Raw genomic sequence first — 25,474 nt, 5'->3', positions numbered from 1 at the left:
TAAAAATAAATCCTATTTTCAAAGTAAATTAAAAACATAATCCCAAGTCAATACAATTTAATTAGGCTATTCATAAAATGTCTTTCAAACTCTTTCATCCCATAAACTTCACATTTTCTTTTAGTCTTTAATCAAATAAAAATGAAAACGTTCTTATATGTTGAGAAAAGCGAGAGGGAAAACAATGATATGATGAGGCTATTACATCAACACTGGCTGGGGACAAGCAGGGATGCTTAGGAAGGACAGGAGGCTAAAGGTGATAAGAAAGAAAAAGGAAAAAAAGAAAGAATAAGGAAAGGACACAGCAGTAAGGAAGGGCATCAGAGGAAAGAAAAGAGAGAACCACTGCCGAGCAAAAGGAATACTACTGATGTCCCGGAAATGGGCAGTTTGTGCTCACAAGTGCTTCTGCAGTAATGAGGCGATCCTCCAAATGAAAAACCCTCAAAAAACCCCAAACAGGTGGCACAGGTTGGTAGGCCACAGGGCAGTGTTTCCTGTAGAGTTCCCTTGACCACCCGCATGATCAGCCAGTGTGCTCGTTAAAAACACGTTCCTGGGCTCCACTCATGATTTCCTGAAGCAGAATTTCTAGGAGTGGGGCCCTCAAATTTCCATTTTCTAACAACCATGTTTGGCAAATATTAAAGTTTGACAATCACAGCCACAGGGCTCTTACCCAGAAAAGGCCTTGATTTCCTGACTTCTGGCGTCCCCCCCATCCCATCCCCCATGCGACGGCTCCCAGTGAGTCACCCACCTTTGCTGGCAGATAGTGTGAAGTGGGAGAGTACCAAAGCACTTTATCAGCATACGCAGGTGCCTCCTAACGGCTGCTTTACCGGTTCCTAGAAAGTGCCAGGAAGCAAGAAAAATGCCCTCTTGGATACTAATTAGCCTAAGTCTTGTGCTGGAAGTAGATCTAGCCAGAACCCGCCAAACTAACCACAGGATTGAAACCACTATTTTGGAACCTAACATGGACAAAAACAACAATTTCAATATTGGAAAATCTGCTCCAAAATTTCTAATGTAGCTTTGAATTTTAGAAGTCAACAATATAATTAAAATTGGCAAACTGAAACATGATATGATTTTTAAACGCTTACCTGAGCACACAAAGAATTTTTTCCAAGTGTTTAACATCTGAACATTTTTCAATATACTTGAAATCCAAATGTTCAACAGGTATTTTAAATGTTTTTGTTGTTCCAAAGCCCCACAATGATGGATAATCTTTGGCAGTCATGGCTGAAATATAGTGTAGGAAAATAGTTATGAATCTAATATATACATTAATACTCAATTTGGATAGTAGGAACCATCTAGGTACTTCTGTAATATTTATTCTTCATTTCTATAAAAAAGGAGATGGAGTATTTCTTCTAAGGAGGAAGCTACTCATTGTAAATTCTCTCTCCCTGATAAGAACAGTTAACATTCATCGGGCTAAATTACTATATACCGACTTCCCTGGTGGCGTGGTGGTTAAGAATCTGCCTGCCAATGGAATCCTGAAGCCCCTGAGATTTTATGATTTGAATAAAATGTGGTGAAAAACATTTGAAATGATAAAGACACCTCTTACCTAATCAAGCGAATTTTATTCTGAACTGTTTCAACGTTTCTGAGAATCCTTTTGGAAAACTACCACTTGGGGGGGTGGGGGTGGGTAGGAGAGATTCTCAAGACCACAAAACGTTAACTCTCAAACTCCAAAAAACAAGTCATACAATACTTTGCTCTATTTAGAACTCTTCCACATCTGTTTGCAATTTCTTTGCCTCTGATTAGAAAAAACTTTGGTCCTAATTGGCGTTAATTTCTTCTCCACCGTCCTAATCTACATCCATTTCCCATATTTCCTAAATCAGTATATCAGTAATACCTCCAGCACAAACTGCAATGGGCTAGTAACACGAAAAATGGTTTTCTTCCACCTAGGCACGTTCTTTCCAGCATCCATAGGGCTGGGCGCCACCTGCAGCCAGAGACCGGAAGGAAACGGCATCCTCCAGCAGTAGCAACGGTTTCTATGTACAGCGCGGGTCAGGGACTGCCTGAGATCCGGGAGCTCTACAGCCAACCCGCAACGGTCAAGGGGCACTTAAGGACTCTACGAAACTTCTCCCCATTCCTCTGCTTTGTTCACAAGGACCGGTGGTCGCCGCCAGAGCCCGGGAACCTCCCCGCCGCACCACCACCTCCGCGTTGCCGCTCTGCCCCAACATCCGCCACCGTCAGCCCCGAGAAACAGAAGGCCCCCAGGCTGTTGCCCCGGCCGACAAGGACATCCCTCCAACTGCAGTCCGATAGTGCATTTGCTCCTCCGGGTCCGTCTTCCACCCCAGCTCCCAGAGGAAGGGACTGCGATGGAGAGACGTAGTTTACTCCTGGCCTGCAGATACTCACCTGGTTCAGACCCCAAGCCTTGCGGAAGCCGCAGCCACACACCACCAGTCGCGCGGCTCGTAACCAAGGAGGGGCGTGTCGCCCCGCCCCACTCACCCCACTCCGGCACCAGAGGGCTTGCGGCGGACCGCCGGGGGCGGGGATTAGGGCGTCTGCGTGATGACAGGCTAGTCTCCGGTTTGCCATCCGGCTGATTGGCCTTGCAGACCCGGCTTCACCCGAACAGAAGAACGTTAGCCGAGAAATAAGAGTTGCAATTCCACGTGCCCTGTAATTTTCTTTTCACGCACACTTTGGCTTTTTTCTGGTTACAATTATGTACATATACAATTATGCTGAATAAACAGGCAGGATAAAAACTAACTCAAAGGAAATGGACTATGCAGGCAAATGAAAATTACCACTATCATCTTCATAAAGACATTGCGTCCAATAATTAATAGATGGATTAGAAAGTAAAGTTGAAGAAATCTTTCACAGAGCAGATAAAGAAAAAAAAGGAAATCGAAAAAGATGAAAAAGTTAGGTCTAATATTAGATTTAAAAGATCTAGAGAGAATACTGAGGGTAGGAAGTTATCAATTCAAGAAAAATTTCCAGAATTGAAGAGCTTGAGTTTCCAGACTGAAAGCACCCACCAAGTGACCAAAACAGGGAAGGAAAACAGACCCATACCAAGGCACAAACTGCAAAATTTCAGGACACTGGCAAAGAAAATTCTAAGTTTCTAGAGCGAAAACAGGTCACATACAAAGCATTAGGAAGAATAGTTTTGGACTTCCCCACAATAATACAGAAAACTAGATGACATTCTGACACTGGGGAAGAACACAAGACAGGTCATTTCAGGCAGAGAGAAAGGCAGGAGCACAGGCAAAAAGGTCCGTTATCTGCTTAAGGAACTGCAAACATCTCCTTAAAACCAAGATTGAGAGGTGGGCTGAAGTGGTGACAGAGGCAGGAAAGGAGTCTATACTATTCCCAAATATACTATTCCCAATAGTTTTCGTTTTATCAAAATGGGAAGCTACTAAGAATTTTCAGCAAGACAGTGCTGTGCAATTTCTATTTTACAATGAGCAAGCTGGGAATTCCCTAGTGGTCCAGCGGTTAGGACTCTACAATGAGCAAGCTAAAGAGTATGGAAAACAGCAAGACCAGTAACTGAGACTAATCCTAAGACTGATACAAGCACCTGTGCAGAAAATGCTAATACTTTCTGTAATGGTGTTAACAGTTATTAGATTAAGAGTTTTTATGGAGTATTTAATTTTATCTTGCAGCAAACCTTTGACATAGGTGCTATTATTTCATGCCCATTTTACAAATAAGGAAAGTGAATCTTGGTAGTCACTGACATAGAACAAAGGACACTCTGGGAATACGGACCCAAAGCCTTTTGCCGAAGTCCATACTGTTTACTGTGCTCCTAAGTACTAACCAATTCACAAGTCCTATTCAACTTCAAAACATATCTCACAACCAGCTACTTCTCACTCCCTCTACGCCTACCCTGGCCCAGCCACCATTACTCTTAGCCTGAACTTTTACAGGTGGCCCCTAACTGGCTTCCCACCATCCCGTCCCTATATTGTCCATTCCCACAGAACAGACCCAGTAATCTTTTAAGTCTGGACAGAGGGTGGAGGGTGGATGGATGTGCATGTATTTGTACACGTAAGGAGGCAACTTGTTTTTACGTGTTCTCAGTTTACACTTTCTCACTTTATGTGATATTTTAATCTTCTTAAAATTGGTCATTTATGATTTCATCTACTAGTTTTGAATGTCATTAACTTCAATCTCTGAAGATAGCTTCAGAGTCTAAAAGCACTGAACTATCATTAATTCCTTGACTTTGACAAGCTGAAGTCAAAAGAAATAAACTGGCCAGTAATTTGAGTAGCAGCGCTGGATTTGAACCAATTTCCATGTATTGATATTTTTGATGGACCTGCGTGTCTACAGCCATTGGTAAGCAGTTTAGTAGGGGACAAGTTATGTATTAGCTTCAAGCTCAGATTTACTGATTTTTATATTTATAGAGTACTATTCAAAAGGATCTTTTAAAAGCAATTTTATATCTATTTTACCTTTTCCTAAAACTATCCAGGTAGGCAAGAGGTAAAATTACATCCATTTTATAGATGATGGGGACACGAAGAGGTAACTGAAACGATGGTCTTGAGTTCCAGTGGTTAATACTTTTCCCATTAAACCACTGTCTAGTTAACCAAATAACAGTATTCAATTAAACTATTGATACACAAAGGAGCTATGATGAAATTAGAATAGTTAAGAGCAACATTACCCAATGAGTTGTGGTTTAGGAGGCTGTCATAAAGAGATACTTATTGGGACTCTTGTACAAAAAGGACCAGCTCAAGAAGGAACATGGCAGGGCTTCCCTGGTGGCGCAGTGGTTGAGAGTCTGCCTGCCAATGCAGGGGACATGGGTTCGTGCCCTGGTCTGGGAATATCCCACGTGCCGCGGAGCGGCTGCGCCTGTGAGCCATGGCCAGTGAGCCTGCGCTCCGCAACGGGAGAGGCCACAACAGTGAGAGGCCCGCATAGCACACACAAAAAAAAGGAACATGGCAGAATTACAAAATTATGAAAGCCACAGTCCAGGAAAACCTGGACCAAGGAAGCATTCTTTAAAAATCTTGAGTATGGTAGTACTTTGTATAGCACATAATAAATTTACAGAACTTAATATTTGAGGATGGTAGTAGAAACAATGTTTTGTTTTCTTTTTTAAACGGCACAGTGCACAGTTGATACTTTCAATGTGCGAGACATACAAAACTATTAACAAAGTTGAAATATACCTAATCGAATCCTGGAACAGATGGAGTATCTGAGCATCCATATCCCTATCAAGGCAAAAGCTTTAAACATTCATCCAATTTAGTGTAAACCAACTCCTATTTTTTCTATATCCTGAAAGCAGAGTTTTTTACCTTAATGAATGATTACACCTGGGAAACTGCACCTGCCTTAATAGTCTGCTTCATCCACTTTACTTGGGGTTGATTTTGCCTTAGAGAAAGCAATCATTAAAGTTTCTTTTCCCTTGCCAAAGATTTAAAAAACAGTCAAGCATTATATACAAATACAGAAAGGCCTATGCCAAGTTAACAAATAAATTATAACTCAAAATGAGGTATGCACACTGATAGTAAGTGCGCTGGTATACTCTATACAAAATGAGGCTGGAGAGTTTACAAACAATTGGTGATGTAAAACAGTGGTTTCCTAGGAACTTACTTAATCAGACCTTTAAAGGGCCCTAGCAAACTTCATTTTTAACAAGGGCCCCAGATGATTCTAGGTTTTGATTGAAGTGTAGTTTGGGGAATCACTTTTAACCTTCACTGTGTGTCAGATTACATATACGATAAAATTAAATTACAAACCATGTAACTGAACAAAAATATCTTTATATAAGCTATTAATAGATACCTAAATACAATATGGTTTTTAAAATGAAATCATGTGTATATAGTTGTATTCATAAAGTACACTAATCAAAAGCTATATGACAACATTAATAGCAAATCCAAATCCAAATGAAGACATTCCTCTGTATTTCATCTTTCATCGAGCATCAAAAACCACCACTATACAAAAACTGAGTTAAGGACAAAATAAGTACTTCAAAATTATATTAAAAATTTAATACTTCCAAGTCACTTTCTCTTTGCAATAAGCTAGTTATTTAATCTAAAATGCACAAAAGAATGAAGTTCACTATTTACTATGATAATTAGAAATGAACTAAAAAAATAAACTTTTAATTATTAGCCCCCCCCCATGATACAAGAGACCAATGCACCAAGAAACACTAAAGCAGTGTTAAAAGTGATAATTTAGTGATCTAAAAAACACTGGTAGTTATTATATAACAATTTACTCTCAGTCTTTCAGCTAATTTGTAAGCCTCACTTATTCCATTAGGTAGCATACAAACTCAATATCTGTATTTCTCCTTGTATCATTTAGTTTGCCCATAAACTGAAGCTCAAGAATGAGTACTTATATACAGAATCCCTGAAAAAATACACTTATGAAAGCCCAAATCAACTAGTATTTAGATTATTTAGTATATGTCTATACCCTGGAGTACTGGTCCATGAAAATGCTAATCATGGCTTTTGTTTTTTTGGTAAGCAATCCAAGTTGTTACCATTTTTACCAGAAATTAGTCTTTGACTATCAAACCATGCATTATTTTTCACTTCCTCTTATCTCATAGTCATAAAGCTTAGTTAGAAGGATACGTCTTTTAGTCCTTTTCTTGTACATTATTCTGTATCCACATTCTCTGCAACGGATTGGATCCCTTGATTTTATTTCATTTTCTGTGTGACATTCTAGAAACAAAACACGTTTATTCAATGCCTAAAAGAGAAATATTACAGACGAGCAAATTATCTTAACCATACTTTTCACCCAAAGCACTAAAATATAGTATACTCAGTCTCAAGGGTATGTTGCCATTACCAACATATTAAGGGAGAAAGAAAAAAAGAGTGGCAGACAATGCATTTTTCCTAGGAAAGAAAATGAAATCTTAATAAGAGGATTTTTTTTAAGATTGTTAAAGTTGTTCTGCTTTCTAACTTTAAAGATGACTCATTTAAGCCAAAGATAAATGCAATAATTTTTTTAAAACCGAGATGAAATACTCTTACTTTTGTGTTACTCTTACCTCCACAGATATATATCATTGGCTGCTGCTTTGGGGGTTGAACGTCCTTCTGGGTGTCCATTGTTGTCCCTGAAATCACAGACTCAAATATTTAATATCTCAAATGGCATCCTCACAAATCTAACCAGGCCTCATGTTTCTCGGAGAAAGCTAAAAAGGTCCCAATTCCTAATCTGTGCTTTTTTCAAACCCTATAGGTGGGTCTAAAGAACGAAACAAAAAAACAACGTATTGTGCATTTACCCCCAAACTGGACACAATAATAAACACTTTACATATGTCATTTCAATTATGCATGCCATTTCATTATAATCTTTACAACAATTCTAGGAGGTATTACTCTTATTTTACAGATGAAGGAACTGGGGTTTAAAGAAGTTAATTTGGGCAGGATTATTCATCTGTTAAGAGTCAGAGATTTAGATCTGACTGCAAAGCTCGCGTCTTCATTTAACACAAGTTCCAAACTTTAGCAAGAGATTGCCAAAAAACTGTATCCCTCAACAGCAGAACGTGCGAACCGAAGATAAGGGAAGAACAAAGAAATAACTCCCAACAGCTAAAACGCCAACAGCTAAAGAGGCAAACAACCCAACAGCTAAAGAGGCAAAGGCCTAACAGCATCGACTCTATCCCCAGTCTCTCCCGACTCTAACCCCACACCAAACCTGTTTAGCCCCTAGCGTCTTTCCAGTTTTGGCCCAAATACCCACCCCCCCAATCCGCCAATTACCTACCCACGTAACACGGAGAAACTTCCCCGCTTCTCCGAACAGATTACGCCTCGCCGCTGTATGGCAGCCAACTTCCGGCGCTGGCTTATGACGCAAGCGGAGTCTCCGCCCCTTCCGCCCCAGGTGTGGCAGAGAAAGTCGGATTGAGTACAGGTGGTGAAGCTGGTTTGTATTTTTGTTGTTGTTGTTTTGGTGGGTTTTTTTGCGGTACGCGGGCCTCTTACTGCTGTGGCCTCTCCCGTTGCGGAGCACAGGCTCCGGACGCGCAGGCTCAGCGGCCATGGCTCACGGGCCCAGCCGCTCCGCGGCATGTGGGATCTTCCCGGACCGGGGCACGAACCCGCGTCCCCTGCATCGGCAGGCGGACTCTCAACCACTGCGCCACCAGGGAAGCCCAGCTGCTGCTTTTTCTGTATTTCAGACTCCGGACAAAAGTGCTTGTTTCGGTCTCACCTGTTTTCACTTTTCAGGGAAGTAAAGCGTTTTAGAAGCTCCTCAAGTCGAAGGAGGTTTGTTTCTCTGACATATGAAGTCGGTAGAAAGTAACACTTTTCCAGGAGGGCAGAGGGTTAGAAGAGAAACCCAAGTGAAGTGCTCGTGGAATCCTAGGCTGACCGTTACTCCGAGGAACGTAGAAGAATCGGCTCCACCGCTAATTTCCACGTAGAAAAGCACTTTTCAGATTATGCATTTCCAGTCGTTTGATACCTGTGCCGGGGCAGTGGAGCAGCCGCCCCTATCCTTCCTTAGAATCATTTCGTTTTTGCTTTTCGCCCCTTTCTCTCCTAGGCTCCCGTCATCCCTGTAACCCCCTCCTTTTACTCGTTTTAAAGCACAGGTGGGCTTGCGGGCAGCTATGTCAATCACTCCCACTTAACGCTAAGGGATTTAGGTAGTGGTAGCTGTCCATTGACCCTCCTTTCATCCCATGTATTAATTCCTTCCCAGAAGAACAAAACGACTTGTCCAGTGGAGGCGTGTTCTTTCCAAGATCAAAATTTTAGTGAGACTAGTAACAGTTGGGTTCACAACATTTGCATTCGTTTGCTTCTTTCACAGCAGGTATTTTACTTATATCACGAGAGAGAAGAAAATGAAGTTATTAAAAATTTAGAAACTAACCAGTTGTTAATAACTATTTTAGTTAATCTGAGAAGCAGGTTTCTTTCTGCCCAACATGCACTACTTTGGTTTTTATTAAGCAGGCTATACCGCTTTTCGGTCTTCCATCCAGCAACTTGGGAACCTTGAGCCTCACCTTTCACTTCCAGAAGGAATTCCAACTGGTTGCACCTCCACAGACCAGCCTGAGAGATTTAACTCGATTTTCTCAGTCTTCCTAGCTGCCGATTTTTAAATTTCCAGGAAACACAGTGGACTGTCCTGCTTCTTTCTCCACAGATAGGCTAAGATAGAACATAAATATTTTAATCATCAGCTCTCTTACGAAATACCCCTCCTCTTAACCAAAGGGAAGAGGTAATCCAATAGAACAGTCAAAATTAGCTTCACTCAAGAAATATTAGGTAAAACCATTGTCATGATAAGAGAAAGATTATGGAGTGATCCAGAAAGTGTAACTTTAATCATTGCAAACTGACCTGGGTTCTGACTATGCAGCTTGAGGTTATCAAGATGATGCTGGCACATAACACAGTTTGTGGAGATCAGAATGGATCAACACATGTAGAATACAAATGGGTCCTGGAACCCTACAGAGGGTTAGGGTAAAGACAAGTTATAGCAAGGAGATCCAGAATTTCAACAAGAGTTCATGTCGAGGCTAGTTCCCAATGCAACATTCTCTTTCCTATCAGCAGGAACCAGTAATTTTAGGATCATTTTGGAGCATGGTCTGTGGATGCTGTTATCAATGGTGACAGCTAACTTTTCTTGAGCATTTGCTACGTGCCGGACATCATCGCATTGCTCTCTCTTAATGAGGGCATTTGTTTTGCCAACTTGGATACTAGTGTTTTTAAATGCTTACATTGCAATAATATGGTTATGGAGATGCAAGTTACTATTTTCCCCCTGAGTATCTGTTTTCCTTTTTCTTGATCATACTCATTTAAGTATACCTGCATAGCTTGACTATCATGGTGATGGAAAACCCTTTCAGTATGTTTTCCTGGATGGTCTCCAAAAGAAGCGTTAGCTCTGTGGAAAACATATGGGTTTTAGAATTCTGAGGTCAGTAATGAGATTACACCCAATCCAGAAAGGGAAGGGAAAAGGCCAAAGACTGTGATGTGTAAAGAATAGGAAAATATAGCTCAGTGGCTTAAATTTGTGGTATATGAGTAAAGCTAGGGCAAGCTACATGTAACTAGGTGTCTTTTTGCCATTTTTGGGGTGGGGAGGGGTGTAAAATTATTCTTCGAGTGAATAGAAGGGAGTTATGATACATTCTTTTACTCTTCAGTTGTAACAAAATATCTAAAGAAAAATTACTAGAGAAAGAGAAAAGGGCAATGTTTAATCGTGTTTTGGGGTCGTGTGGCTTTTATTTAACCATAGGCAAAATCGCCTGCCCTGTTTACAGTGGAGTGGGGAGCAGACCTTACACAAAGTAAGTAAATAATACAGTATTTTATAAGGTGATAAATTATATGGAGAAAATTCAGGAGAGGAGGCTTGCAAGTGCTGGGCAGGGAGTGGCAAAATAGAGGCTTGATTGTAATAGAGACTGGTTTGAGGACCTAGAAAGGACACTACTCATTCTATCCGAACGTGTGAGGGAGGCTTCAGGGAGGTGCCATCTTGAAGAATGTGTAATTCACCAATTCCTTGCCTTAAGTCCTACAGGTACCACAAACGTAACAACCTCGCACTAAATTCATCTTATTTTCTCCCAAACCTGTACTCTTCGCTCCTCACCCCCTGCTGCATGCAGTTCATTCAGCCAACTGAATCAGGTGTAGGTTCTTCTCCACCCCCATTATCTTCCAGAGTAATGCAGTAGCTTCCTAAGCCACCCTCACCTCTCTTCCTTCTGTCTTCCATTCTGCCACCAGAGTGGTCCTTCTAAAATGTCCTACATTGCCTGGGACTTCCCTGGGGGTGCAGCGGTTAAGAATCCACCTGCCAGTGGGGGACAGGGGTTCGAGCCCTGGTCCGGGAAGATCCCACATGTTGCGGAGCAGCTAAGCCCGTGCGCCAAAACTACTGAGTCTGCGCTCTAGAGCCCACGAGCCACAACTACTGAGCCCGCGTGTCTAGAGCCTGTGCTCTGCAACAAGAGAAGCCACCGCAATGAGAAGCCTGCGCACAGCAACGAAAAGTAGCCCCCGCTCACCGCAACTAGAGAAAGCTCGCGCGTAGGATAAACTTCAGACTCTTAATGTGCATCCAAAACTCTCCACGGCTTGGCTTCTTCCCCTTGTCAAGAATTTTCTTTGCCCTTTCCTCAAACCAGTCTTAGTTTCCAGCTGTAACAAATTATTTGTAGTTTCTCTAATGTGCCCAACTGTTTCAATTTTCCTGCTGGTACATTTTGTTTCAAGTTTAGAATCACCTGCTATCTGTCTTTAAAGATGCTACCCTTCCTTCAAAATCCACCTCATATCACAGTCTATATAAAGGTAGCTCTGCCCACTCTTCCGCTGTAGATTTAGTTGATCCCTTTTCTTTTGTGTTACTACCATTCCTCTACTATAGCACTTACACCAGTGAGCCCTTCAGGGCAGTAACTGCGCCATTCCATCTTTGTATTCCCAGTACCTAACCCAATAATTGGCACATAGAGCTTAATCATTGTTAGTGAGTTTGATTTTGGATATATGGCATTTAGTATAACTGTGGGGCATCCACATGGAGAAATGTTCTGTCGGAGGAGAGTGGTAGCAGTGGCTGTTACTGGCTTTAAAGTAATCCTTTTAACTCTGAATGAGAATTATGTAAGCACAGAATGGTAAAGTAAGAAAAATGTTGGGTAGGACGCCCATTTAGGGAGTAAGTAGAGGAAAAGAAGCCAGAAAAAAAGAATTAGGAAGAAGTTGCCAAGAGCAGAAGGACACACATAAAACGTAAAACATCCCTTTTTAGATGCCTAAAAAAACAAGCATAATGATGTCTAGAGATGCTGTAACCAAGTTAGTCAAACCTTTCAGACTTTATCCTGTGTATAGCTAAACTTCTAACCTAAAATGAGTCATTCTGTTTGTAACCTGCTTTTCACGCTTGATTTCATCTCCGGAAACATTTTCAAGTGAATGTTTTCCTACATTATTTTTAATAGCATCCCACTGTAGGACCTGTTAACCTTGCTATACAGTGTTCCCCAAAGTTAAAATGGGGAGGGGAGAAGAGCCTATCAAATTAGGAAGCCCTCATGGAGCCTCGGAGGGGTGTGGGCATGGAGGGATGGGAAAGCGAGTACAGACTTCCTCGGACGGAGGCTGGGCCGGGGGCCTGCGGGTCGCGGGGCCGCCGGCTGGGGCGCCGCGGAGCGAGAGGAAGGGGCGGCGCGGGGCGGCGCGCAGCGGTTACTCAGGGCGGGCCGTTCAAACCGAAGGAGGGAAACGCGGCGGCCCCACACGAAGCTGGCGTGGGGGTTGCCATAGCCTGGCGTCGCTGAAGGCGAGGCCGCGGCTCCTCCCCTGCGCTCCAGAGGCAGCAGCCTCGGTCCTCGCCCGCCCGCCGACCCCGTGGGTGCGGCCGCCCCGGGTCTCCAGGTGGGCGGGAGCAGGGGACGCCAGGTGTGTGCGGGCTGGGCGGCCTCCGGGCTTCCCCGGCCCCGCGCCCGCTCTCGCTCTGCTACCTGGGTGCCGGGACTAGAGAGGCGCCCCGACGCCGTTCACTTTCCCCTCGCTCTGCTCCAGGAGACGGCCCACCCCCCCTCAGCCCGTGGGTGGCTTCCTGGGCCCTGGGGCCAGGCCGGGCCTCCCTCCGACAGCCTGGCCTGGGGAGGGTCCGCGGAGGGACGAGAGGCCCGATTGACGCCTTGCGGAGACCGTTAACCACCCACCCGCCGACTGCTCCTGGGGGAGGAGATGACCGCGCTGCAGCTTACACTGCATCTCAGAAACCCCAATTTGGGAAGTTTCCTCCATTCCAAGGCTAGCTGGAGAAAACAAAGATATTAAAATTACTGTTGTCCGGAAAGCTGGAGGAAATTCAAAATGATTTAGGCCTTTTCAAGTGTTACAACTAATCCCTGTAGCATGTACTTCACGTATACAAATTTTAGCCGGTATCGTGCTACTGCACGTTTTAATGAATTGTTCAAATTAAAATTTTCTCTTTAAGTGGTATTACTTTGGCACGAATTTTAAAGGCAGAGTGAGAAATTTCCTTTTTTGGAAGCCTACATAACGTTGACGTCTAAGAACTCAAGCTTTACTGATGGTAAGATTTAACACTTTAACAAATGAAGGAAATTTGGTTATAATTTGTTATCATATTGTAAGTACTTCATTGAGTTAATCAGTTCTTTTTTTTTTTTTAAGAGCGCTATAGAGATAAGTGTTCTCAATCCTTATCAGGAGTCTGGTTTTAAAAAACGAATATTGAAGAGGCTTGTTTGATTCATCAGTGAACTGTTGAATCAGTAAAACTGAACAAGTCAACAGGCGTTCCACGATTTTGCATAAATAATTTTAAATTTAAAGTTTGAATAACCACATTTTGTTTGAGACCAATGTCTTGGGTTGAAAATGATGAAAGGTGAAAAAAATGATGACATCAGAGAAAGCACGGTGGAAGCAACTTCAAATGCGTAGATGAACAGAAAAAATTAGGAAGTTTTTTGTATGTTTAAAGCAACCGGTTTATGGTTTTTAGCAGGGAGAGGATGATCTCTGCACCCCTACTCTTGTTTCTAACAATTTGCCTCTCAGATTCCCAAATTCTAGCATGGTGAGACACCTAGTGGTGAAGTAGCAGAATAGTTACATTTGTTGCAACTTTAAAAAAAAAGGCTGGGACCTAACTTTACCAAATGAGTGAAAACTGTTAACTTAATAGAGTGATTCTCAGAGAGGGGGAAATATTCGTGGATGGAGGTGTAATTTGAAAACACATTCTATCTTATTAACTTAATATTTTGAAAACAAAAATTGTTTAAAAATATAATATGAATTATAGAAAGCAAAGTTTGATAATTTTGGCTGGTAAGCATGTACGGAAGAGAGCAGTGATTGTCACAATCTGAGGGAATCTAAATCAGAAGAGAACATGTGTGAGATTTACCAAAACGGAATATAGGTTTTAAAGACTGAAAAACACCTAGATACTTTGCCCAGTAATAATGATCTCCTAATGATCATTACAACATAAAGAAACTATTTGGTTTTGTGGTTATTGTAGCAATTTTTTTAAGCTCATTCATTTACATATTTAACTGATGTAACTTAAGCATAAATAAATTACTTTCCCATTATACTCAACTAAAATACATCTTCCCAGGATCTTTTTAATAGAGAAAAATCGTGTACTTGGCCTGGAGAAAACTTTGGAAGAATGACAATTTTCTTAGTGTCCCTTGAATAGTCTGCAGAAATATATGCTATGATAACTTTCTTATCTTTTCTTCTTATACTTTGAGCTAAGATGTAATTCAAGTTTCCACAAAGAAGGAATGCAATGATAGCGTTGAAAAGGTGAAAGAGTAAAGTATTTCCTTAAAAACAAATGAGTAAAGTATTTCCTAGTGTCATTCCTTACAAATATAATTACTGAATCACATTTCTTCTTTAAGGAGTGTACTTGAATTCTTTATTTGCAATTTCAAGAATATTATAAAGGGTGGGTTTCCCCCAAATAGAAAATATTTAGAAGATGAGGCATGAATGAGTATAACTTGCCAGGTTTGACATGGCCATGTATCTGTGGGGCAGGGGTTCATTTTGGCTAACTCAAGAATGTGTTAGTAATTTATTAGTGAGCCAAAGAGTCTTTGCAAAGGTGAAAGTCTGCCAATTTAGACCTTGTGAATGGTCAGGAGGACTGAGTTTCTGAGACAGGCCCGTGTTACAAGTATAAATGACATTATCCTAGAGTTGTTTAGCCATATTGCAGTTTAGTCTAGTGGCAGCACTTACGTGACACATTTCCCAAATACATGTTTAAAAATCAGCATATAGTTTTTTTTTTTAAGCAGCTTTATTTACATCGCAAAATATCGAAAGGAAATATCCAACTGACAAAATATAGGTCAGCACAAATAAGCTAGAATATTAAAACTACAATAATGTACTTTAGCGCTGTAAAAGTCATAAAGTAATTAAATCATCTAAAAATGATGCCATGAGATTTTTGTTTTTCTCAAGTGTAGTTCAAGAAAATATTTCTGCATGGTGCCTAGCCTATGCTTAGTCAGGTAATCTGTGAATATTTATTTCCTGGAAATTTTGGTCTTTGCGATGTTAAAACATTGTTTTATGTAAGAGACATGAGTACAGAGTAGATTTGTTTTTTAAAGTAACTTTTCTTATTGCCATACAATTTTCCATTATTATTTGTGCTCATAACAAGTAATGTATTTTGGTGTAAGCTGCCAGACTGTTCATTTCAAAGGAAGAATAAAATTTGTTTTCACTTTGTAGAAACAGAGATTTTGAAGATGTCAGAAAGGCATTCAGGTCAAGCTGGCACTGGAGCAGGAAATGAGGTGGACTCTCCTATTGTCAACATCAAGTCGTCCAGCTTTGGAGACTTTTGTTCCACATCTTCATTTCAAGATAGTGGCTACAGTGAGCTGTTAAAATCGTGCAGCTTTGATAATACAGATAAAGAATCATTTGGAAAGAAAGAAAGAGGCTCAACTTTAATCCATGAACATCCTGAAACTTCAAGTCTGGCCTTAACACATAGTTTAGAGTCTCCGACTCAAAGAAAGAGATTTGTCTTCCCCAGGAAGGAAAAGGATAAAACCCCAGACCTTTGTGAAACTCCTAAAGTCAGTGGAAAAAAATTTTTACTGCGCAGAAGATTGGACGTATCTTTCTCTCTTCTAAAGGGGGACTTTGAATCACAAAATAGTTCTCTCGAAAGTAGTACAAGCCAAGTTCCCAATTTAGAAAAAAATATTCCAAGCAGTGCTTCAGGTTTCCCAAGGCAAAATAATTTTAGTTCTTTGGTTACTAGCACTTTGAAAACAGAAGAAGCGACTTCCAGCAGTCAAAAATTGAGACTTAATTTTTCTCAACAGAAGACGTCCACAGTTGATGATTCCAAAGATAACTGTAGCCTATTTGAAGTTGAATGTATATCTCCAATTCAAGGCAATAGTTTTAAAGACTCTATCACACATGACTTTAGCGACAGCAGTCTATGTATTAATGATGAGAATACATATCCTGAACTTCTGGGCTCTTCGGTCAGTAGAACAACTTGTGGAACAGATGAGGACATATTTGTGACTCCAATAAGTAATCTTGTAGCAAATGTTAAATTTAATGTAAGTCAAAGGCTTTCTCCTTTAGGTGAAGTGAGACGCAATATTTCAACACCTGAAGACAGTGGCTTTAACTCACTTTGCTTGGATAAATCAGAAGATTCCCTCACTGACCAAGAGGGCTCTTTCCAAGAACTGCTTCAGAAACACAAGGGAACTCTCAAAGTCAGGGACACGGTAAGAAGATCAAGGCGTCTTGGAAGATTAAGAAGACTGTCCACCCTTAGGGAGCAAGGCTCACAATCTGAGACAGAAGAAGAAAAGCAGCCCAACCTCTCTGGCTCTGAATCAACACCAGTGGCCACTTCAGACATCTCAGAGAGTCAGCCAAGCAGTGACAGTAAGAGTGGGGATTTGAGTTTAAGCTTTAAGAATTTATCAAAGACCCCAGCCTTGCAGTTAGTGCATGAGCTCTTTATGAAAAGCAAAAGGAAAAGACTCCAGCAAAGCGGTGCACGTGAATTGTTAGAAGAAAGGGACGGGGGGAAAATAGCTGTACTACAGCGTGTACTTGCAGGCCTGATTGGCAAGAAAATGGGTATAGAAAAACTGGACATCTTAACAGAATTAAAATACAGAAACTTAAAGCATGTTCTTGCTATGGTTTTAGATTCCTTGGCTGCAGAAAGCCTATGCAGGTAAGAAATTTTTTTTTTCTGAAATAAAACTGCCTTTTATCACTTTTTTTTTTTTTAAGTTGGAAAGCTTTTCTGTTAGTTGAGTACTTTTTTTTGAAATTTTGTTTTAGCATCTCTATCTTGGATACTTTATATTTTGTCAAAGGTGGTTTAGTGAAATTCTTCAGTGTCTCAGAAATTTCACAGAAATTTCAGTATATTGAATGTCGCTTCATAAGTAAAGAGAAACGAAGTCACATATATAGGAGTATTGAGGGTAGGAACTAGAGTTACAAGACTAAAGAGAGACTGTGTTTATACTGGCAATTTTGCGAAGTGCAGGACTATCAGAAGACAAGGCCCTTGGGAATGCCGTGACCAGGAAGGAGGGAAGCCATGTGGAACAGGATTTTTGCAAGATCATGGTTGGGGAAGGACATGCAAGAGAGTTAGTGAGCCTCTTTTTCCATAGGTATGTGTGAAGAGTTGGGTTCATAGAATCCTTACTCTTTTATGGCCCCTTCTTCTATTAAAACCCTTCTTCACCTTTTCCCCATAAATTAAGTGTAGGCTATTGTAGAGAATTGTAGAATCTTATAGCTGGAAGTCTTCTGAAATGTCTAGTCCTATCATGTATTTTGCAGATGAGAAAACTGAGCTCCAGAGAAGTGATCTGCCAATGGTCACTCAAGGAGACAGAAACAGATTCAGGTCTACAGCTGAGCCCTCTGATTTCTAAGCCCATATTTTCCCAAAACTCTTATTAAGGTTTAAGTCCTTTCAGAATAGCCTTGATCAGGAATGTCTTTGGTGTAACCCAAGTAGGATGATAAGCAGATTAATGGCCTACATACATGTGCCTTTAAAAAAATGTTCAAATGAGATAAATTACTTGTTTAAAAAAATAAGGAGATGGCTGCGACATAGGAATTTTATTTTTATATGCTGGAGTATTTGGATACAGACCAGTTAGAATTAAAACTTGGGTGACTCTTTTGGGTGCTCGCTTGTAGGAACAAATGATATTCAGTCATATTTCAATAATTGCCTTTGCTGCCATCCCTCTAGATTTATAGTATTTGTATTGCAGAGTGCATGTATAATCTTGGCAGTGCTTATTCTTGGTAATATGAGAAATTACAGTAAGTTGAAATAGCTGAGGCAAATACCCAAACATGTATTTCATTTCTTCCCCATTAATGAGTGACTTTCTGCCTATATCTCTCCATCTATCTGATATAAGGCACATGTATCGGCTTAAGGAGAGGCAATGGCAATTGAAGTGGCCACGGTAACTGGAAGAATAGTAGTGTTGACAACTCAACTGTAACCTGGGGCCCTCCATAACCTTCTCCTGACCTCATTCACTTTGAGTGATTTGTTAAGTTAAAGTAATAAAAAAAGACCATATTAACAGTTGCAGGATTAGCTTTTCTTTAATAATGAATGTAGTCCAAGTTATTGATAAATAAGCAATCACTAGACATAAATTGTGTTTTTCTTTAGCTGCTTGAGTCTTATAAACTTTGGTTTATAAAATAGGAACTTTGTAGTGCTACCCACAATAATGTTTATTACAGCTGACCCTTGAACAGCCAGAGATTAGGGGCGCTGACCCTCTGCCATGCAGTCTAAAAATCTTTGTATAATTTATAGTCAGCTCTCCATATCCGAGTTTCCTCCGTATCCGCGGTTCGGCATCCCTGGATTCAACCAACCAGTCTGTGTAGTATTTACTATTGAAAAAATCCACCTGTAAGTGGATCCGATCCACAGAATTCAAACCCATGTTGTTCAGGGATCAACTGTATTTGGCACTTAGTACTTCCAATAAAGGGCTGATTGCTTTTGTGTTTATTTAATCAAAGTGACAGAAATTTGTTAAATACAATAATAGGAGAAATTTATAGAATCTCTTGCACTACAGTTGATAATCATTTGCTGCATGTCATGTTCCAAATTTTTAATCTTAGTGTCATGTCTAAGTTAAATCCTCTTAATCAGCCTCACAGTGGACTCATTTGGGTTTATATATGAAACTTTGTTTTTTCCTTAACCATTTATGAGATTGTAATCTGTCAATATGATGCTGGCATATTTTAATAGGTATTCTTTCACAACTATGCAGATCAAGTCATATTTTTAATGTAAAATTTTAGCTTTAAATAAACTATCCAAAATCTTTAAAATGAATTTTTCTTATTGTCATGTGTGAAAAATATTAATTCTGTGGAATATATACAATATAAGGACTGATCTTTTTGTTACAGTATTTGGAAAGTGAGCAAAAATTGGCGTGAAATTATTATTCAAGATAAAAAAGCAAATCAGAGGAGGAAATTTCATATCACACAACTGAAAACAGATACTGAGGTAATGTATATAATACTATTCTAAAATGGATTTGTATAAATATCTAATAATCCCATATGGCTGGACAACCTCATTTGGTTTTCCTGCTATCTTTTAACCTTTCCATTTACCAACATTGACTCATAAACTCTTTTTTTGTTTGTTTTTGGCTGTGCCACGTGGCTTGTGGAATCTCAGGGATTGAGCCTGGGCCACGGCAGTGAAAGCCTGGAATCCTAACCACTAGGCCACCAGGGAACTCATGCACTCATAAACTCTTTATTTTTCCCAAACTCCATCTCTACCCAGTGCATCAGTGGAGTAGCCTAACTGACATCAAGAACATCTTACTGGGTTTTGTTGTTAAGTGTGTATGCTGTTAGCAGTATTTGAATACCATTTGAATAGGATATGCTGGACCCTATTCATAGTTAGACATCCTTCTAGCATTTTCCCATCCAGTCTTTTGAGTAGATACTACATGCAGTTGCTCAGATTACAATGTGAACATTTGTGACGTGATCCCTTGCTTTCCTGGCACTCATACCCAGTGCCAGTGGGTGATACCCAGTGAGTGATAGTTACAAACAGGAGATTACAGTACAGGTGTGTTAGAGGAAGCCCAGAGTTCTCTCTATTGAACATTTAAAAGGAGTGGGGATCAAGAGGAGGAAAAAATGCATCTCAGCTGAGAGCTGAATAACGAGTTAGGGAAAGTGTTTCAGCAGAGGGAATAGCATATATGGAGGCCTGGAGGTGAGTGAGCATGGCAGATTGGTACTTGTAAGACATCATAAACTTGTGCTCTCTTGAAGATTTGAGGTCCAGCTTTGAAGTTACAAGAAAAGTTTTACAGAAGCTGATTAATTCTTTCTGGGGATACTACTTTGTATAACAGGCATCTGATGACTCTGGCACCCATATTTACTGTATATTCAACTTTTAGACCTTTCTTAGGCATCAATACCAAAAGAAACTCTGAGAATTAACTTTCTTATTCTTGTTCTAGTAAAAAGTGTTTAATAACATAAGTAAATTTATAATTTGGTGAAATATAATAACTGAGATGAAGCATGGTATAAACTAATATGAACACCTAGATACAGATTGGGGAGTTTCTCATTCCAAGGAAATATTAGGGACCGCTATTAACTAAAGTATTGACTTTCTATTTTATTTGAAGAAACGTTTTACCTTCTCACCTATAATAATCCTTCACGACTGACTCACGGCTCTAGGCTACTGCTGCAGCTGCTGGCTCTGGGAGCTTATAATACTGAAGATATAAATTTCCTTCTTAACTTATCTTTTTAGAGTGGCTCCCTACATGCTAAGGACAGACCAAAAGCACATTTTTAAGCAAGTACCCATTAATATTAAACTTTTAGCTCCATGTACTCTTTACATCCTATGTGGAAGAAACATGTTGTATTGGTAAGCCTTTGGGTAGTTCTAGATAAAGCATTCTACCCTCATATCCTAGCCACCAATTTTTTTTTTAACTTGGTTTCTTAAAGGACTGTACTTTTTCCTTACTTGAGTATTTTCCTTTATTCTGATTTGCTTTAAATTTTTTTTTCAATAGACACAGTACATGGTTTAAAACATCAAATTGCACTTTAAGGCTTATAAGAAAGCACATATTCTCCTGCCCTTCCTACTCTTGATTCTTGCCCCATCGAGGCAATCACTTTTTAGTTGTTCCTTTTGATATTTACCTCCATATTGCTGAATGGCATGCCTTTACTGCTGTTTCTTCTTTTGTGTTTTTCTATAGAGGGACTAGGTGAGTTCTCTAACCTCTCACCACTACCTATCTACCCACCTCTCCCTCTGAAGTCCTTTCTCCTATCTTATGAATGTAACTACACCATTGTTTGGGAGCAAATTAGAATTAGGTGCTGACATTATTAAGACTGCGTTGAGATTCTTATGACTTTTTGACAGCTGTGACATGTAGTACAGTATGATTATACCTGTTATACCTTTTTTCCTCAGAGTTAATAATTGCCCAGTTTCTTTCTTTCTTTCTCTTCTTTTTTTTTTTTTTTTTTTTTGCTTATTGTTTCTCTATACAGATCCCTGACTCATCTCCTGTTATCCACCAGAACTGGAAATCTCCTCTTAACTCTGAATGTATCAGGTATTCTACCTGTTCCCTCTTTTCCTCAGAGACATCCTTCCAGATGCCTTTTGCCCTCCTCTTCTGAAATGGACTGGTTGCTTTCTACCTGAACTATCCTAATGTATATCATTAACCAAAACAGAAAAATTATAAAACAAAGTTGTTTGGTGGTTTTCCTCATACTTGTATAGTGTCACTGAAAGCCCTTTATATGTAAAAATTAAAACGCACACACCAGCTATGTGTGATAGGATCTCTATTTAATCTGTTTGCTTTGCAGCAGTGAGAATGACCATTAAAATCAGAATATCACACTTTTTCCATTGAATTTCTTAATTTACTGTAGTCTTCACTGTTTTCTTATAATCATGGAAATGAACATCAGTAAGGTGACTCCCCTGTCACATTTAAATATATTCTGGTAACGTGATGGAGACTGTATTTTGAACCATGTTGGTGCTCATGAATGCGTGCCTTTGTTGACTGCTTGACCTTATACTGTTCAGAGATAGTAGCACACATTTTAAGCTCCAACAGGGCAGGGATTCGACTGTTTTATTCACTCGACACCTAGTAGATGTTTTATGAATGTTTGTTAAATGAATGAATGTTTCTTCTGTGGATGAAATTTGCTTCAACAACATATCTGTATTCATTTTTTGGTGCATGCAGCATCACTGTGTTTGCCAACTGCATCGAAATCCAATGGGTGTCTTCTTTTAGTATGCTCTTGTGTCATACGCTTCTAGCTTAGGCTGCAAATCATTTATAAAGTGTAACATAAAGAGATGTATTGAGTCCTTGAATAAGTTCAACTGTATTAATTCTAATTTCTGAAAACCAATATTCATCCATCACACTTATGCATATGTTGTTAAACTGTTAATGGCATAATTTTTCATGGCCAGCTAACTTCATTCCTATACTTATCCTACTGTCATTTCTCATATTTTTAACTCTCCCCATTTAGGAGCCAACTCTGGCAAAAGGAGACTATCAAGGGAGAGGAAACACAATTATAGTTGGACACTTAAGGAAATTCACCTGTAGTACATTTTATTTTGATAATTGGTTACAAATGCCAATTTGTTAAAAAAAAAAAAACTTACTATTTTTTCTCATTCCCAACCTTAACAAAATAGAAGGCTATAAGGATTATTCATTGAAAATATTTCTTGGCTAAATATTTGAGTAATGTGGAAATCCAGTTCAAATAAGAGACATTTTTTTTCTCCTTTTAAAATATCAAAGCTGTTTAAAACTCAAGTGTAAAAATTAATCAAGCATTGCAAGTATCTGGTATTTGTATAAACCAGCCAAACAAATTGGGTTTCATGGTCTAACCAGGCCCATTATTTTTCTGACATGCGGCTAAGGTAAGAAACCTTCAAAGAATTCCATGATGTCCCATAGTAAGCTTTGATTCACCTCCTCTTACACCTTGGCCTAAAAGGGGACTTGGTAAACTCTGATCTGTGGGCCAAATCCTGTCCATCACCTGTGTTTTTAAAGTAAGTTTTATTGGAACACAGCCCTGCTCCTTTCATTTACATATATCCATAGCTGTGTTTGCTAAAACAACAATTAAGTAGCTTGTAACTATCTGGTCCTTTTCAGGAAAAGTTTGCAAACCCACGCTCTAAACAGAAAAATAACCAAGCATGCAAACTTAAAGCTAGCATTTATTGTCTTAATTTTTTCTTTTTCTTTTCCTTTGACTTTTAAATGCTAGATGAGAGGGTTTTTTTTTTTTTTTTTTTCCTTTTTTCTAAAAAGGAAAGGTTTAGGGAGAAAATTCCAGTAGTGTAAAACCACTTCCAAACATTTAAATACATGTGCATCAGAAAGCTGTCCTGGAACTTTTGATATTACAGTGTTGACCCCTCTTGTCTTTTACCACAGGGGGCTATATTAAATGTTGATGATGCTGCCACTCGGCTCCATCTTTTAAATCGATCAGCTTTAAGATCTGTGCAAGCACAGGCTAGGACACCAGGTTTTCAGAAAGAACAAGTTTCAACATTTTCTCCTTGGGGAGAAGTTTTGACACCTATAGCGAGTTCTTCTGTTACTCACTTAAGTAGTAAACAGGAAGAATACGTTAAGGTGAGTATCATAAGTTATTAAATATTTACAGATTTTGAAATAAAGCAATTCTCTATGCGAAAATGGAAGATTTAGTTTGTGTGCTTTTACTACAGGTTGCCAAAACACTTTTTATTGATGAAGCATTAAAACCTTGCCCAAGGTGCCAATCCCCTGCTAAGTACCAGCCTTATAAGAAAAGGGGACTATGTAGCAGCACAGCCTGTGGTTTTGACTTTTGTGTGTTATGTTTGTGTGCTTATCATGGGTCTGAAGAATGTAGTAGAGGAGCAGCAAAGCCAAGAAATAGAAAAGATGCTCTTCCAGGAAGTGCCCAGAGTAAGCGGAATTTAAAACGCCTCTAAAGAGACTTCACATATAAAAGAAGGACATTTTGTTTGGCTTAAAATTATGAATATTTTGAAAGCATGCAAGTCTTCCCATCAATGACAGATGATGATTTATTTCCTACTTTGTATATATTGTGATCCATGTCATTGTATGTTTTCTTTAAAGTAGTGAGCTTTGAAAAAATCTTATTTTACAATGTCATTTTTACTCATTTTAATAATTTAGTGTTTTTAAATAAAGAATTTTCAGTGTTATATATATGTATTTAACTGTTTCATGTAACATTTAAAAATTGTGCATTTCATCACTATGTGTTGAAATGTTCTTCGATTACTTTTCAAAAGTAGTTTTCCAAATAGTATTAAAAATTCTGAACTTGAGATAGATGGCCTTATAGATTTCAAAATCTTTGAATATTTGACTGAAATGAAATGTAAATAAAATGTTTTCAGAAGTTCTGTTGAATTTATAATCTCAGTCTTTCTCTTAATTTAATTAATGTCATATTTGGGCAGACTTCTGGTTAAATAAAATTTACTTAATATTGATAACTAAGATGTAAAAAGTAAATTATTAGATATATGTGGTTATTCACCATGAGAGTCTTAGGTAATAAACACCCAGAAGTCACACGTAAGTTTCCTTTACCTTGTTACACATGAAATTGTCAGTAGTGCAATGTAGAAATCTGAAATCCTATCTCTGGTCCATGAGGAGGCACTTTGTATATTGCAGTCACATTGCCCTCTCAGTGTGTCACATTTGTCATCTTATGGTTGCTCAGTCCATTAAGAAAGTAGTATTTTATTTCACCCTGGTGGTGAAAAAGAAGATTTTACCACATTTAGTTTTAGAAATCAATAATCTACATGTGTTCCTCTCTACTGAAGGAACTGTTAAACGATGGAAGTTCAATTAAAAAAAAAATTTCTGGCTTTAAATTGGGATGAGTATTGTAATAAAGTCAATATGAGTGAAATAGTATAAGGACTTAATACCACATATTTAAATGAGTTTACAATAAAAATAAAACTTTCTGAAGACAAAAGATCAGAGTAGAAATTCAAAAGTTAATGAGTGAAGCTAATTCCAAGCTTCTTATTGGTAGGTTTTACATTTGTGATGAGTTCAAGAGGTAGGTAGGTTAACTGGAAGAAAATCATATGGTATTCATGAATAACTTTATTAAAGTCTCCAGATATCCAGAAAATAATCATCATTATTCTAATTGTTGTAAATTATTATGTATTATAGTAACTGGCTGGTGCAGCTACCCTAGCCATATGTTCCAATAGCGTCCTGTGCTTCCTCTGTCGTGGCACTTAGTTTCACTTTGCTTAACTTGTTTTTTAATTTTCTTTCCTCATGAGACTGTAAGCTCTGTGAAGGCCTGTCATATTTGATTTAAATACCGTTGTATCCCTAACACCTAGCCTGGTACCAGGCAAGTAGCAGGTGCTCAGTAAATATTTATTGAATGAGTGGATTTTTTTTAGTGCTATCAGTGTTAACTTTTTATCCAAGTAAACCATTATAATGCTATCCTAATAATTTGTTAATTTTTAATGCTTGATTTCATGGATTAATGCTTGATTACATGAAAAAGTAGAATCTAAATGATTTCTTAAATTGATTTTAAACGTGTAATCTAATCAATAGATTTGTTTGGTCTACTCACTCTTT

The 25,474-nt window shown here is 39.1% G+C and overlaps 3 protein-coding genes across 4 annotated transcripts in view; 1 reads left to right on the top strand and 2 right to left on the bottom strand.

Moving 5' to 3' along the window:
• SPAG1 (sperm associated antigen 1) overlaps nucleotides 1-2,595 on the bottom strand; it is a 101,232-nt gene extending 98,637 nt beyond the window's left edge. Inside the window, exons 1-2 of one of the 2 annotated variants that reach the window (XM_059994983.2) lie at nucleotides 2,512-2,595; nucleotides 1,113-1,254 (exon numbers count right to left, since the gene is read on the bottom strand). In XM_059994983.2, coding sequence (XP_059850966.1) covers nucleotides 1,113-1,252 — 140 coding nt within the window. In that variant the 5' untranslated portion in view covers nucleotides 1,253-1,254; nucleotides 2,512-2,595. Of the gene's footprint in view, nucleotides 1-1,112; nucleotides 1,462-2,511 lie in introns of those variants that run through there. The other variant, XM_059994984.2, reaches the window with a different exon arrangement.
• A 3,243-nt stretch (nucleotides 2,596-5,838) lies between these two features.
• Nucleotides 5,839-8,021, bottom strand: POLR2K (RNA polymerase II, I and III subunit K). The gene is made up of 4 exons (XM_059994985.1): nucleotides 7,867-8,021; nucleotides 7,130-7,198; nucleotides 6,699-6,791; nucleotides 5,839-6,038 (listed from the first exon to the last, which is right to left on the bottom strand). Exons 2-4 carry the CDS (start codon nucleotides 7,188-7,190, stop codon nucleotides 6,016-6,018), a joined length of 177 nt encoding a protein of 58 aa, XP_059850968.1. The 5' UTR covers nucleotides 7,191-7,198; nucleotides 7,867-8,021; the 3' UTR covers nucleotides 5,839-6,015.
• A 7,391-nt stretch (nucleotides 8,022-15,412) lies between these two features.
• FBXO43 (F-box protein 43) lies at nucleotides 15,413-23,819 on the top strand. Its single transcript, XM_060035221.1, has 4 exons — nucleotides 15,413-16,899; nucleotides 19,149-19,251; nucleotides 23,258-23,461; nucleotides 23,557-23,819. Exons 1-4 carry the CDS (start codon nucleotides 15,428-15,430, stop codon nucleotides 23,803-23,805), a joined length of 2,028 nt encoding a protein of 675 aa, XP_059891204.1. The 5' UTR covers nucleotides 15,413-15,427; the 3' UTR covers nucleotides 23,806-23,819.
• Nucleotides 23,820-25,474: the final 1,655 nt, after the last annotated feature.

This window comes from Delphinus delphis, chromosome 17, assembly GCF_949987515.2.
Source record: "Delphinus delphis chromosome 17, mDelDel1.2, whole genome shotgun sequence".
Classification (NCBI taxonomy): Eukaryota; Metazoa; Chordata; class Mammalia; order Artiodactyla; family Delphinidae; genus Delphinus; species Delphinus delphis.
Note: the sequence above shows the minus strand (reverse complement) of the source record. Positions and strands in the feature narration are given on the sequence as shown.